Below are 16,792 nucleotides of genomic sequence, written 5' to 3'. Positions count from 1 at the left end.
TTAATAGAAGTTAGTGAGCTATACATTAAAACTGTTGTGGGGGAAAGAATTGTGAGGGCTATTAGTGAGTAAATAGAGATGTAGATTATGCCAATGTGGTAACAGGGGACCACAGGCAGAATTAGGGACATGAAATGTAGCATCAATGAGAACCAAGTTTCAGGATCTTCACTAATTATGTTCTAGCATTGTTGTAATAAACAGTTGGATTTACTGCTAGACCTGCAGATAATCATTTTATTCTGTAATCAGGACCTAGTTTGTTACTTAATTAAGTATTCTGTAGCCACCATTCTGTTATCAAAATGTAGTTTTACTGGTAATCTTCTCAACTGAGAAAGTAAAAGGTCAACCAAATTCATGCTCAGGTTGACTAGTTTCGAGTGGACTCCTGGTGTGCACCAGTTTTTAATAAGTCACCCACCAACTCCACATGATCTTTCAATTTGAAATGAATTAATGCAAGCATTTAGCATTTTACCTCTTCGTTTGCATATTTATCAGTCCTGCTGGTTACATTTATCAGAAACAACTTAAACCATGAATTGGGTTGAACCAATTGGGCTAGTGCAGTGGGTGAAAGTACTCTTTACAATCTATCTTAGGATCTGGTTATTTTTAATTACCACTAATTTATAGCTCAAAGATATTGACATTAATAGAATTTAGTAAGCTTCAAATTAAAACTAAATCCCAATGGAGAACTTCTCTGAGATTCTTTGTTTCTGTCATTTAGGTGCAATGGTGACTCAAGCCTCAGGCAGCAGTCTAATACAAAGAGAGAACTGATGAAACATGATGTATCTGAGCACTTTCAGCTCCAAATGAATGCTGCATGATGAATGATACCATAATGCATAGGAGCAGAATTATGCCTTCTAGCCCATTGAGTCTGCTCCGCCATTCAATCATGGCTGAAACCCTGCATCAACCACTGTAAACATGCACTGCAACCAGAATTGCAGCATCAAACTTAGAAAACTGATATATGCAGATTACCCCAATTTTCACATACAAATGGAAACACTGAAATTCAAATTCATAAAATATTTGCTGTGACCTGATTTCTAGACAGTGATTTTTCTCTTCCCTGTATAGCATTACTCACTGCATACAGTACATTGATACTTTGAGCTATGTTTTAATTATCAACCTATATATGATGCTTGGAACAGCATCAATTAGAATATACCAGTGAAGTAAATTGATGCCTCTACTTATGGTTATTCATAAGTTGGTTGAGTTACATTGTACATCTATGCTCACTAACCAAAGAACAGCATTTAAAGGTGGGTGGGAAATCTGCTATATATATATATATATATATACATCACTAAAAATGTCTGAAGTATGTTTCTGACAGACATGTAAAAGTAAACAGTTAATAAGTCTAATCATTAGATTTGCTTTGTTCTATTAGGCTCTCTTAAATGAACCAGTATGGCAGGAGAACACCATACTGGCCTCCCATTCCCATTCAGATATGTCAGTCCATGGACTCCTCTACTGCCACAATGAGGAGTTGGAGGAGCAACACCTCAAATCCCTTCCACATAGTTTCCAACCCAACAGTATAAACCAGCCTTTCTCAACCTTTTTACCCTGGAGGAGTCCTTCAGGTCTCAGGGAATCCCTACATAAAAATTATTACATCCACAGCTCACTGTACATTAGGGTGATCAGCAAGTTGTAGATATAACAATCCAAAAATAATTGTCAATGCTCTTTTGAGTAGAGAATGAATTTTTAGCCAACCTTTTTTGAAATTAATCTCTTTCATAAATTTTAAAACTCATAAGGCAAACATAACAAATTTCTGTTAAGTAACTGGCTTATGCCAAAATGGGATTTAATATTTCTAAAGGTAGGCTCAGTAGATTTAATTTAAATAAAGGTTGTAATGGTTTTAAATTTATTTCCAATGTTGAAGCAACCGTCAGGATTTTGTTTTGTTTACAAGAGAAATGAAACCTCTCATGGAGCCAACCATCAGTAAAGATAGCAACACAGTTCCTCCAAGCCTTTGTTTCCAGATATGAAGACCAAACATTAAAAATATCTTGGTCCTTTGCTTGTTTCATTCAGCTCTTTGCAACAGAAAAGATTTTCTTGAATTTCACCATCATTTACAAATCTTACAAATACAACATGACATATATTGGTGAAATCTGTTGACTCATGAACCTGGATAGAGAAGTTTTTTTTTTCCAGCTTATCACACTAAACCTCTTCAGTACCTCAACTCATCGTAGTTCCTGCAGCATTTTATATGTGTTACACCAGACACAAATTTTCTTTTTACATTTGCAAATGACAATTCATCACATGAAAAGTTGTGCAAAGAATTTAAAAGTGACTAATAATAGATGTCATTTGACTGATGCAAACTTCAGGTATAAAGAACTGAAGATCTTTGAGTCTTTTATTTATCTATCCCAGAAAAGAATATCATGTGGTTTTGTTTGTTGTTAGAAGTTTTATACATAAAAGTGAAATGAATGAGCAATGTGATTTAAAAAAAAACAGGAGAAAGCAATCTAAATAATTTATTATAGCAGACACAAAGCATTCGATTTTCTTTTTGCCAAAGAGATACCCCTTTTGACATCACAGTTCTATAGGATCACAAGACATGTCAGTATTTTATTCTATAAAGCAATTACAAAGGGAAATAACATTCAATGACATACTATATAGAAATGGATCTGTAGTTCATGATAAATTACTGTTAAGTATTGAACAGAAAATATAACTATTGTGAAGATATACACCACATTGTTCTAACTAAATATATTATAAAAGTTATCTGTACCTGTATAGAAATAATGTATGAGATCATGAAAAGGCAATGTAACTTCATTGGACATGTGATTAGGAAAGGGGAGTTAGAATGCATGGTAATTATGGGAAAGACTGAAGGGAAGAAAGCAAGAAGACAAAGACAAATGATGATGGAGACAGCAGCCAGAGAACTGGAAATGAATACCAGTGAATTGATCCACTTGACCCGAAACAGGAGTGTGGGCCATGGCAGTCAAAGCTCAAACTAGCCATGGCACCTGATGATGATGATCTGTACCTGTGCCCATAATAAAAGAAAGTTTCAAAAGCATGGATTACAGGTACAGCTACTAAATTATAGTGGTGCAATATGATGAGACATAGATGCCCTTTGTATTTTATTAGAAACTAGTAATACTTCAGGTATCTAATTCACACTCAGAATAAACCCTTATACCGTACAATCAGCATGACTGAACTACTCATGTAGAACTCAAGGAAAGTTATGAAAATATTGGTTCCATGACTCATTTCAATTATCTATTATTTTACTGAAAGATGGAAATAGCTTTGGTAGTTCTTTTCCTACAGGGTTCAGATATGATGGGACAAATGCCTTCCTTTTGTGTTGTAATTTTTAGTACATTTGTTCTTCAGTATTAAAAAAAATTCCAAAAGAACTCTTGCTAGAATTATTCATGATATGCAACCTGACTGACATCATATAATGCACTGCAAGCTAACTTGTACTTTTATGGTTGTACTGCATCTGGGAGTTGTCTGAGATGGAGTCCTTTGATTATGGTATTATAGACAGGTCCAGAAAATTAACTTACCCTGATGTGAAGATAGTGGGGGCAGCTTAATTTTCAACAGTTTAATCAAAGCTATTATAAAAGTTAATATTTTTCCATAGTTTGTGCCGAAAAGTACAAAAACTGTACAATTTCAAAATTTTAATAGAAACAATGCAATGGCAATTGATGACATAACATATTTGGATACATTTACTATTGGAATAACACCTCAAACTTAAATTTCTGTATTGTGCAGTATTTTTAAACTGGGAATCAAACCCAAGCACAGGCCACCTGAGAATAATGTGCATACCAAAGTAATAAAATGCTGCTGGATTACCAGAATGAAACCAATTGCCTTTAGACTCTCACTACCACCACTTCTCAAAAATTATACTTTCTTTAGGGACACCAAGCTTTTCTAGTTGTTGAGAAACAGACTCTATCATTGGAGGTGGACCACAAATATAGCAGAGGTTATCTCTTGACACATGTGTCAGGGTATCTTCAGATATTCTTCCAACTAAAATAAAAATGAACATATTAATTACAAAATAACTATATTCTCAATCAGATTTTCTATATAGCAAAGCACTACACAAGACTAATTTTAGCTGTGGTCATCATTACATAATGAGTAATGTGAACAATAGTTATAAATTAAAAGAAAAATATCAGTATTTCCATAGCAAGATTTACAAATTTGGATTTTCTTAAAGTGCAATACATACAATTAAATACTTTAAACAAATATACTGTTTAAACATGGCAATGACCATAAGACCAGGGCCAGCATTAGGCCATTCAGCCCCTCTAGTCTGCTCTACCATTCCATCAGAGATGATTTATTATTCCTCTCAAACTCTCCTGCCTTTTCCCTATAATCTTTGACACCCTTGCTGATCAAAAACCTATCAACCTCCACTTTAATTATATTCAATGACTTAGCCTCCTCAGCTGTCTGTGGTAATTAATTCCACAGGTTCACTACCCTCTGGCTAACGAAATTCCTCCTCATCTGTTCTAAATGGGCATCTATCTATTCTGAGGCTTTGGGCTCTGATTCTATACTCACCCACTATAGGAAACATCCTCTTCACATCCACTCCGTTTAAGCCTTTCAATATTCAATATGCTTCAATGAGATCCCCATCCCCATTCTTCTAAACTCCAGCAAGTACAGGCTCAGAGCCATCAAACACTGCTTATATGTTAACCCTTTCATCTCCATCTTGTGAACCTCATCTGGACCCTCTCCAATGCCAGCACAGCTTTTCTTAGATAAGGGGCCCAGAACACTTCACAATACTCAAATGTAACAATTTGTACACAAATATTGGTTCTAAACACAATGATGGGATAAAAATTAATTGTTGTCTTGGTGTTTGAAAAAACTATTGGCCAGTAAATTAGGAACATTTCAAGCTCTTTTCAAAAACTGCTAAGAGATTCTTTGCATCATCCAACAGAATTTATTAGTTCTTTAACAAAGCAAAAGCTTCTAGCACTGGAGTCTTCCCTCAGAAATACAGTGAAACTCACATGTCAATTATATGCTCAAAACGCAGATGGTTGAGTTTAAACCCAGAAATGCACTACCACCAAGCCAATAATTACACAAAAAAAAAGACCTCTTCTCCCTTCACACCCTGGCTTTAATAACCCTATTCCACAGCAAGCTCCTTACTTCTCCGCCTAACTGCATGAACTCTGTAGGAGCCATGCATCTGTTCTCCATCTGCATTGTATTCTGTGCTGTGTGTATATTATGGTAGTTAGTCATGTGTGTAGGGGCATTGTAAAAGTGAAGGGAATGAGTTATGTATTCAGGCTTTGTTTTGGGTAATGGGGAGCTGGGATCCAATAGATGTCACAGCTTTTGTTGACCACTTAGTTTTCATCATTTAAGTTCCACTGCTTCAAGACTATGATTTGCTAGTTGCTAGTTTGATTTTTGTAACATCATTACTAGAGTGACTGGAGAGGGCATCATCCAAGAATAACAATCTGTGGGGTTGCCAGCAGCGGCAATTAATTTGTTAGAATTGGCCGCTACGTTCTGTCAACAAAAGACTTCAACAGTTATAGCAAGCAAACGTCAGCATTTGGATGTGTCTGTGACATTAGAAGCACTACAGCCAAAAGCAGGTCAAAGCAAGTAATAATCTTTTGTTGATTTGTGCTGTGTGCTTGGGTTTAGAACACAGTTTGGAACAATCATTGACTGTAAACTCTGTACTGTGGAATTTACTGCTTGGTTCTGTAAAAATATTGAACACCTGATGATGAGAAGAGGTACTGGGGCAGAGCTATGATGGCACTTAACAGCAACTCCTTAGACTCAGGTGCAGAAACAGCTTAATTTCTACAGTTGGTGTTTTGTATTTTTCCTTTTCAGAGTGGATGGGGTTCAGAAGAAGATCCTGACCTGGAGTTACACTCAGACTATGGTTCTTTGCGGTGGTGGAACCCTCTCCTCGGGGCTCATGACCAGCCACTTTTCAAAATCCCGAGGATGTGGTCTGGAAGACGAGCGCGCCTTTGGGGTTCTGAGGCTTAGCGGCCCCGTGGACAGGCTGATTCTATGCTGATGCCACCAACCAAAGTGCCATGGGAGAAAACAGAACGTCGGAAGCAGCAGATTAACTGTCAGAGGCTCTGTATTCAGTGACTGAATCTCACTCTCAGAGTTTGTTGCTGATTATCAAGTTGGAGAACTTGGAAAAAAGCATTGCGAAGACTTTATCATTGCAAATCAGCAAATTGTTATCATCATGTCTCCCCTTTCGCTGTGAAAGGGGACACCTCTCCGTCCCTTTATTGGGACGAGAGAGAGCCTCTGGTATGTCGAATTGTCAGCGAGCGATTAGTTTGTGTTGCACTGCAAATCATGATTTTTCTTGGGGGCTTTGCTATTGCTTGCTTGGTGGGTGGAGAGTGCTGATGCTTTTTTTACGGAAGTGGGTGGAGGTGGGAGGTCATTGCATTGCTGTTGCTTGTGTGGGACAGGGAGTAGGGAGGCTTGGGGTTTCTTACATTTTTACTCATTCAATCTTTGGGGCACTTCTGTTTTCATGAATGTCTGCAAAGAACAAGAATTTCAGGATGTATATTGCGTACATTTCTGATTTTAAATGGAACTATTGAAGTGAATGCCATTTTTTTGTCTGGTTTGTGCACTTCAAAAACAACACGAGTCAAGCTGGACATAGTGATCTTGAAGTCAATTAAACTTACTGGGAAAGCTTTGGCAACTCAAATTTATAATGACTACTTTAAAGGACTACGATAAAATAGTTAAGATTAATTATTTAATACCATTAATTAGAAGTTTCCTGGTACCAGAAGATGTTTTGCGAGTGCAGTCTCATTTGAGTAATTTTAAAAATCATCATGAAGATGTTGCTAAGCAACACAACTTGCTGTGGTCTTTAATGCCCATCTCAGAGCAAGCTAACTGCAAATATTGATACTCTTATTAATACAGTCACAGCAGAGTCTGAACAATGGTTGAAACAAACATGCAATATTGAAGATCAAATTGCTGGAGGAAATGAAAATATTTATAAAGCCAGAGCATGCTGTAACCATGCATAAAACTGATCATTTTCAGGATGACGTTCACCCTGAAGACAGTGCATCTAATGTGTGTGCAGCAGGTTCTATTGCTAGCAGAGCAGCCCATGCATCTGATGCCTCCTCTACATGTATTAAAACAAGAGGTCAATTTAGCTGCAGTACTTGCACAGCTACAATTACTGAAAGACAAACATGCTTTGGAAGAGCAAGAGGAGCAGCTGGAAGAACAGCTATGGATAGGAAAGGAGCAGTTTTAAGTTGCAGGAAGAAATTGCAGCACAGATGGCCAAGTTTAGGTGCTAAGGGTTTCAAGTGCTGTGGGTGCCAAACGTGCTCCAGCAGGACAGGATCTCTCACCATAGACCTATGTTTCTCAAATGTCTATGAGCCACGAGTTTGAACCCCAAAGGGTAGTTTGTGATGTTCACTCCCAGCTTGCAGAGAGGCACTCTGAACCAATGCCATATCCAATAGCACAAGGTACCTCTGATGACATCAATCTCCAGTATAGTGACACTCGTGTTTCAGGTGATAAAAGTCTCAATAGTGCTCTGGAGGCCACAAGGATGCAAAAGAAAATAGCAAGCTTAGTGATGCAACAACAAATGGCATCTCTGCCTAAAAGAGAGATTCAAATCTTCAATGGTGATCCATTACAATATCATTCATTTACGAGGACTTGCAAGAACAGCACTGAAGGCAAGACTGATGATTATGATGACTCTCTCTTTTCTCGAACAGTTCACCTGACGTTACCTTTGAGAACTTGTCGGGGGGGGGCGGGGTTTGCTGGCAATCATGATCGTGAACATCCTATAATTCATGTGAAGTCTATGAATAGTAACAGGACAATGGTTACTTGAGCTTTCCTAGATTAAGGAAGTACAGCAGTGTTCTCAACAGCGAGCCTTATGAACAAGTTCAACCTGACAGGGAAAGAAACACATTCTCTTACATACCATGGATCAAGAGAAGGTTGTGAGTAGCTATGTTGTTTCAGAATTGTAAGTGGTTGGCTTAGATAGTATGAACTACCCAACATCTATATGCAGGAACATATGCCTGACTAGAAAGGGAACATTCCTCAGAGAGATCTTCAGGAATGGTCTCACCTGAAGCATATTCATTTGTCAGAAATTGAGCTGGTGATAGGGGTGCACAAGCCTAAAGAATGGGAGCCATTGCAAGTGATTTGCAGTGTTAATGATGGAACTCATGCAATCAGAACATGTTGAGTTGGACTGTTAATGGACCACTGAAAGGAGACCATGATGGTGGCAGCAATCATGCTTGGCCAGAGCTGACAGTTAACAATTTAAATTTTGCACTTGGATGAGTTTTGGCAACAATCCAAGACAGATTTCCCTGAATACAGTCAAGAAGAACAACTAAGTTTGTCAAGAGAAGATCATGATCCAGGATAGATCACTTACCAGAAAGAGGACGTTTGTGTGAATGTTAAAATAACATGTTTGCTGTGTTTTTGTAGTTGTAATTATGATATAATAATTAGGGGGCTGGAATGTAGGAACCAGGCATTTCTTCTATATCTGCATTGTATTCTGAGCTGCATGTTTATTATGGTAGTCAGTCATGCAAGTGGGGTGTGGTAAAAGTGAAGGGAATAAGTTACATATTCATGCTTTGTTCTGGGCAGTAGGGAGATGGGGATTGAGGAACATCACATCTTTTGTTGACTGCTTAGTTACGCTTAATTTTCTTTGCTTCAAGATTGTACATTTTGCTAGTTGCTAACAAAGGATTGAATACAGTTCTTTGACTTTTGGAACATTACTAAAATAACTGGAGGGCACGTCATACAAGGCTAACGATCCAACAGTGGCAATTAATTTATTAGAATTGGCTGCTACAAACTCCATTTCTGTATTTATCGAATTATTCTCCCACATTTCCAAATTATCGAGATTCTGATAGAAGTGGATATTTCAAAGGGACTGGAATAATGGGCAGCACAGTAGTGTAGCAAGGAGAGGGAGAGAACAAGAATTGGATGAGGCCGGGGCCGCATGACTCCAGGATCAAAGAGTCAGGACAAAAAAGATGAAGAGACAGAGGAGGAGAGTCATGCACAACTCCAAAATGACAACAACTGGCATAGGAGGAGGAGCGAGGAAGAGACAAAGGAGCTGAGAAATGCACGTCTCCAGGATCAGAGACAAAGAACAAATAGCAGAAGAGATGAAGAGATGGGGGATGAAAGGGCTGCACATCTCCAGAATGACAGGAGGCACAAGGGTGGCAGATCAACCAGAAATGATGCCATCAAAAGTGCCCTATATTTGCCTTGCTACGCATCATTCTTCTTTAATAAACTTAGGTTTTCTTCTTCAATTTCCAAAGCAAAGCAATACCAATATTACTATTAAGGAAAGTTTAATGTTCATTCTGGACACATCAGACTGCACTACCCTTCTCTCAAAGGGTGCCCCAACTGGTCACCCCGTTGTCCAGTATTCAATAGATTTCAATGAGATCCCCCTTCATTCTTCTAAACTTCATCAAATATAGGACCAGAGCCACAAAAAGCTCCTCATTTTGTTAATCCTTTCATTCCTAGGATCATTATCATAAACCTCCTTCGGAATCTCTCCAATGCCAGCACATCCTTTCTTAGGTAAGGGGTCCAAAACTGCTCATAGTACTCCAAGTGCGGTCTGACCAATACCCTAAGTCAGTACATCCTTATGTTTGAATTCTAGTCCTCTCATTTGCCTTCCTTACTATCAACTCAAACTGCAAGTTGATCTTTAGGAAATCCTGGTTGAGGACTCCCAAGCCATCTGATTTTTTAAACTCACCCCCCTCCATTTACAAAAGAGCACACACTTTTATTCCTTCTGCCAAAGTGCATGACCATGCACTTCCTTACATTATATTCCACCTGCCACTTCTTAGCCCATTCCCTAATCTGTCTATATCCTTCTGCTTCCTCAACAGTACCTGCCCTTCAACCCATCTTTGTACTGTCTGCAAACATTCCACAAAGTTATCAATTCCTTCATCCAAATCATTGACATACAACGTGAAAAGAAGCAGTCCCAACACCGATCCTCGCAGAACACCACTAGTCACTGACAGGCAACCCTTATTCCCAGTCTTGGCTTCCTGCAACTCAATCTTTATCTATTTTAGTGCTTTCCCATAATACTATGGGCTCTTATTTTATTGAGTAGTCTCATGTGCAGCACCTTGTCAAAGGCAAATTCAAATAAACATCAGCAGACTCTCCCTTGTCTATCCTGCCTGTTATTTCCTCCAAAAATTCCAACTGTTTTGTCAGGCTAGATTTCCACTTTAGAAAACCATGCAGACTTTGGGCCATTTTATCAAGTGCTTCCAAGTACCCTGAAATGTCATCTTCCCAGCCACTGGTCAGGCTAACCGACCTATAATTTCCTTTCTTCTGCCTTCAAATAAAGAGATATTTGCAATTTTCTAGTCCTCAGGAACTATTCCAGAATCTAATGATTCTTGAAAAATCATTACCATTACCTCCACAATCTCTTCAGCTACCTCTTTCAGGACTCTGGGGTATAGTTTATCTGGCCCAGTGACTAATCTACCTTCAGAACTTCCAGCTTCCCAAGCACCTTCTCCTTAGTAATAACTCACTTCTGCCCCCTGACACTCTCACATTTCTGGCATTCTACTACTGCCTTCTACAGATGCATTTTACAGATGCAAAATACTAAAGTTTGTCTGCCATTTCTTTATTCCCCATTACTCCAGCATCATTTTCCAGTGGATTGATATCCACTCTTTTTTAAACTCTTTACAGATCTGAAAAATACTGTGTATTCTCTTTTATATTATTGGCTAATTTTCCTTCATATTTAATCTTTTCTTCCTTTATTAGAATCCTCTACCTTCCCACTAATTTTTGCTATATTATATGCCCTCTTTTGCTTTTATGCTGTCTTTGACTTCCCTTGTCAGCCAGGTTGCCTCATTACCCCCTATAGAATACTTTTATCTATGGGATGTATCTTTCCTGCACCTTCTGAATTTCCTCCCAGAAACACCAGCCATTGCTGTTTTGCCACCATTCCTGCTAGTATCCCCTTCTAATCAAATTTAGCCAGCTCCTCTCCCATGCCCCTATAACTCCCTTTACTTCATTGTAATACTGATATATCCAATTTTAACTTCTTCTCAAACTTCAAGGTGAATTCTATTATTATGATCACTGCCTCCTAAGGGTTCCTTTACCTTAAGCTTCTAATCAAACCTGGCTCATGACATAACACCCAATCCAGAATTGCCGTTCCCCTAATGGGCTTAACCACAAGCTGCTCTAAAAAGTCATTTCATGAGTATTCTACAATTTCCTCTCTTGGGATCCAGCACCAACCTGATTTTCCAAATCTAATTGTATATTGAAATCCCCCATGATTATTGAAACATGGACCTTTTTAACATGCCTGCTTTATCTCCCACATCCTGGCTACTGTTCAGAGACCTGTATACAACTCCCATTGGGGTCAGTTTATCCTTGCAATGTCTTACCTCTACCCACAAGGATTCTACACATTCTGATCCTTTGTCAGCTCTAAGGATTTGATTTCATTTATTTCAAACCAACAGAGCCATCCCCACTCCCTCTGCCTACCTGCCTGTTCTTTTGATACAATACGCTTCCTTCAACTATGATCTTTCAGCTATGGCTTCCTTCTGGTGAGCCCCCACCCCCAACAGCATCTAAAGTGATACACTTAGAGGGAAACAGCCACAGGGGTACTCAGCACTGGCTGCTTTTTCCATTTTCCTCTCGGGGCACCTAGGAACCCATTTCCTGCAACTTAGGGGCCATTATCTCCCTGTAGCTCCTATCCATTACCTCCTCTTTCTCCCATATAAGCCGAGGGTCATCGAGCTGCAGTTGCAGTTCCTTCACACGGTCGCTAAGGATTTGAATTTCAATTTTCTTGAGCTCTGGCCTCTCAATTACTACACATTTGCTTTTGGGGAATTGTACAGTATATTTGTACACTGATATCTGCCTACTCTTTCTGTTAATTATCTGGTATTCTGATCTATCTTTTCTCCACCCGTCTCACCACAAATACAAAGTACTGTATCAAAGAATTAGATTACTTTTCATACAGCTGTGTATAGTCATAAGGCTGAAATGGGAGCTATGCAATTATCATCAAATTATATGCATATTGTATAAATTTGTGACAATTGCAATAAAAATATTTGTGTTCATAAAATTAAGTCTTAATTAAATGTCAACACAAGACAAATTCTTATTCATCAGCTTCATATATATTGTTTGATCCAGATTAAAATTAGCGACAATGCTAAACCTACTAAAAACTGAATTCAATAAAACCAAAACATTTCTAAAGCTTACCAGTTACATAAGGCGGTATTTCAGAAATCTGTTGTGTCACATGAAAATGACAGCTGATTTTTCCACAAAACTCATTTGCTAGGTTTATGATCTCTCTCTGGAAGACAGATTGCAGCATACATGATTAAACAAATAACTTTACTGTAGGAATGAGAAATGCATCCATTAGAGCCAGTGAATGGAACAAAAAAGTGGAAAAAAAGGCAGGTGAATTTACCAGCCTAAGAAAACCTTATTACCAGTGAAGCAAATATGGGAACTTAAAATAAAAATCTTGGAGAACCAACTGAATTAAATTTATAGCAGTTTAGTAATAATTACTAGCAATTATCCAGTGGCTGTATACTTTACTCTTAATTAAGGTAACCGGTGAATATCAATGCAGTAAATTTGTTATGATTTATGAGATGACTAAGTATCAAATGATTACAAAAAAATGTAACTGCTTCACTGTTATCATTGAGTAATGCCAGCCTTACCCTTATTCCCTGACAATTTTATAGTTGCCTCTGAAGTGACTTAAGAAATCACGTGGCTGCAGTGTAATCAGTAAAGAAAGTAGCCACACCTCTTTTCTCCAGCTAAAAAACAGTACTTTGTCAATATTCTGCATACTATAAAAGTGGAGGCATCTCAGGAGAAAGTGCTACCTATTTTTCAAATTTTGTTAAGACCTGATTCATTTCTTTCAAAAGAAAATTGCATCAAGAAGCATGGAAGCAAAGAGAGCAAAATGCTTTCCAATGCTAATGTCCAAAGTTGCTAAAGTTACTGATGACACAAATATACAGATATTTTTGTAGATATGAAAGTTACGGAAGAATCTCACCTATCTATATTCCTTTATTATGGGCAGCATGGTAGCACAAGGCTTTACAAAGCCAGCAATCAGGATTCATTTCTCATTGCAGCCTGGAAGGAGCATATGTGTTACCCGACACTGCTCCAGTTTCCTCCAGGTGCGCTGGCTTCCTCCCACATACCAAAGACATGAATTAGGGTTAGTAACCTGTGGGTACACTACGTTGACCGGAAGCCTCCAGCACATCCACCAACTGTGTGGCTGGTTGACAAAAAAGTGACAAATAAAGCTAATTTTGTTATCCTTTTAAAGTGATGTTCAGAGAACTGGCAAATTAAAAATCATGTGGGAAATATAGAAGTGTCATTTTTGGTAGGAAAAATAAGATTTCTAGGGGAATTTAATTACTAAACTAAGGAGGTTGTGCTTTAGTTATACATGGCGTTTGTGGTAACATTTGTAGTCGCAGTTCTTTGCTTATGCAAGGATGCAAGTGCATGGGAAGTATTTCACAATAAGCTTACGAGACTGATACATAGAATGGGAAAGTTGTCTGCTGGTTTACATCTGCTTGAGTTTAGGTCATTTTACTGAAACACAGTATTTTGATGAATCTTGAAAAGGTGGAAGTGGAGAAATTTTTTTGTGGCTGAACCTAGGTTTAGACAATGATGAGCAGAAATAATTTCTTGTAATGAATCTTATCTTAGAAACTCTTACTCTTAAAAGCTGGTGGAAACAGTCCTTGAATATCTTTAAAAAGGGAGTTATCAGCATGGAAGTAAAAGTTCCATGTCCTGCTCACTCTTCAAATAAGCCTTACTTCACATGAATAATCAATTAAAACTGTCTACCTCCCTATTCTGAAACTTTGACCATCTTTGTTGTTCCTCAAATATTGCCACTGATAATTGTCTCATTAGATATCATTTAACCTTTCCTAATGACCTTCTGAATGAAGTGTATCAAATGATCTAGTATTCTACTCCATACATCAAATATAAAAATTTATTTGCCTCAAGTTTACTAAACTCTGTTGAGAACTTCACCTCTGGAATATGGATTTTACTTTTAAAAAATTCTTTAATAGAATAAATTAGTATAGTAGTACAGTTTTTTAAAAAACTAAAAAATGTTTAAGCAACTAAAAGTATCAATAAAACTTAATACCATGTTGCTGTAACATCCTTAATTCTGTTAGTGCCGTTAGAGAAAGGTGGGAAACAGAAAGAGTCTAAAGATAGCACAATTTATGCAAATTCCATAAGCAAAGGATTAATTTCAAATTTCCACGTGTATTTTAAACTGAAGTATTAAACGTTTGCAAAAGGTACGTGGACACGTTAGTAACTTGTTGATTATCATTAGGCTTTGCGCCTGTTTCAGAGTCAGAAATGGCACCAACAAGCAATGCCAGATTATTAATGGCTAAAGGTATTTTCAAACATGGGAAAAATACTGGACCACATGCATCATTGCTTTTACATGAATATTTCAGAGAACAACATACTAAAGGAAATGTTGAAATTGCATTGGCAGCATTACACCTCTAATTCATAGCTAAGGAAATTTAATTAAGCCACAGATTTAATATAATGTTAGACCATTAATGTAAATAAAGCTTATTCAATTGTCTGCTGTAAACTAGTTTAAATGGCTACGATACACATCAGTCCATAGACTACACAAGCTGTCCAATTCACACACTGATTAAGAAAGATGTAAAACAAATTCTAACCTTGAAAAGAAGTTCTTCTGTGTTCTTAGCATCAGTCCATAGACTACACAAGCTGTCCAATTCACACACTGATTAAGAAAGATGTAAAACAAATTCTAACCTTGAAAAGAAGTTCTTCTGTGTTCTTAGCACTGAAGTATAGATGTACTGAACCAGGTTTGTATTTACAATGCTCCATTTCTTGAAGTCTGTGGAGATCAGCAATGTGCAGGAGTATAGAGTACAAGGGATTAATGCCCACACCACCTGCAACCAACAACAGATCCACCGGAGTATCAGAAGGCTGAGGGTCAAAGAAGAAATCACCTCCGACACGAAGTGTTACCTCTGAACCAATGTTGCACTAAAAAAGAAAAAATATTTGTCAAGAAAGCATTTCAAAAAAAACCTACCACTTTTGGGGAGGCTCTATGAAGAAACTAAAATGCCTCCTGAATACCTGTTGTCTTCCAAACAATTATATCTTGATACTGCAAATTAAGTGAGAAATTAAACCCAACTCTGTTCCAACTTTAACTTGGCCACATATTTAGGAATGCATTTTCTTCCCCTCACTCCCATTCCCTCTTTTGTGGTATTCATGACCTTGGATCCCTCTAAATCAGTGGTTCCTAACCTGGGGTCCTGAGGCCCCTTGGTTAATGGCAAGGGTCCATGGCATTTTAAAAAAAAAAGGGCTGGGCATCCCTGCTCTACACATCTCTGGATGACTTAACAGCCTGATGGAGTTTCAGATTTATCATAAGTTGAGAGTTACTAACATCCATCAAAATGTAGTTGCTTGGTTTTCACAAGTAGGTCCTATTGCAAACTTTCATTGGGACCATGCACCATTTCAGGCACTAGACTGATGATCTACGAGAGGAATCGGGGGACTGGAATATAGACAGCTTTCTCTCATGCACACTCTCTGGATTTGAAGGGGGATATGGAAAAGTTAAGCGTTAAGCATAGGTATTCAAATCACAGATTTTTAAAAAATTAATCTTTAAAAATAGTGTGGAATGGAGGAAGGAACAATAAAGTAAAATGAAAGCCCTGAAGCTGGACTTCAAAGTTTTGATTGGCAATCTCATCTAGGCGATCAGCGTGCTCTTCAAATCAACTCCACGCTCAGTTTAAATGCATTCATGTGCTTGCACAGTCTTTATGTATACATATTCTATGTAATCAGCATATCAATTCCCAAAGTAGCAATTGAGTTACAAAAAGGTAAATACATTATCAATTAACACTGAAGTATGAATCAAGGCTTCCCCCTTAATTTCTAGTTTCTTAACAATGATCATGAGGTCAATGTTAAAGATTGCAGCCTGGTATTTTCTGTAGCTTACACAATTTTCAGTTCAAACTGCAGTACTACTTCAGTTTTTCTTAATATTTTCTGAGATTTCAAAAGGCATTATAGTAGAAGCGCCCCCGTCCTGAAAACAAATCACAACACATTTGCAAGAATGGAAGATGCCTTTCTTTAACTTAAACTCACATTGTAATGTCATTAATAAATGTTTTATAAAATCTAAAAAGGAATTCATTACTGTACTCTAATCAGAAAAGTTCTCTTAGAAACATAGAAACATAGAAACATAGAAAATAGGTGCAGGAGTAGGCCATTCGGTCCTTCGAGCCTGCACCGCCATTTATTATGATCATGGCTGATCATCCAACTCAGAACCCAGCCTTCCCTCCATACCCCCTGACCCCTGTAGCCACAAGGG

General features: G+C 37.8%; 1 protein-coding gene across 2 annotated transcripts in view; it reads right to left on the bottom strand.

The window, feature by feature from the left end:
• Positions 1–2,537: 2,537 nt before the first annotated feature.
• oxnad1 (oxidoreductase NAD-binding domain containing 1) overlaps positions 2,538–16,792 on the bottom strand; it is a 38,860-nt gene continuing 24,605 nt past the window's right edge. For both annotated transcript variants that reach the window (XM_063044060.1, XM_063044059.1), the window contains exons 5-7: positions 15,175–15,417; positions 12,535–12,631; positions 2,538–4,101 (exon numbers count right to left, since the gene is read on the bottom strand). In XM_063044060.1, coding sequence (XP_062900130.1) covers positions 3,950–4,101; positions 12,535–12,631; positions 15,175–15,417 — 492 coding nt within the window. In that variant the 3' untranslated portion in view covers positions 2,538–3,949. The remainder of the gene's footprint in view (positions 4,102–12,534; positions 12,632–15,174; positions 15,418–16,792) is intronic.

The sequence above is a fragment of the Mobula hypostoma genome, chromosome 3, assembly GCF_963921235.1.
Source record: "Mobula hypostoma chromosome 3, sMobHyp1.1, whole genome shotgun sequence".
NCBI classification, from domain to species: domain Eukaryota; kingdom Metazoa; phylum Chordata; class Chondrichthyes; order Myliobatiformes; family Myliobatidae; genus Mobula; species Mobula hypostoma.
Note: the sequence above shows the minus strand (reverse complement) of the source record. Positions and strands in the feature narration are given on the sequence as shown.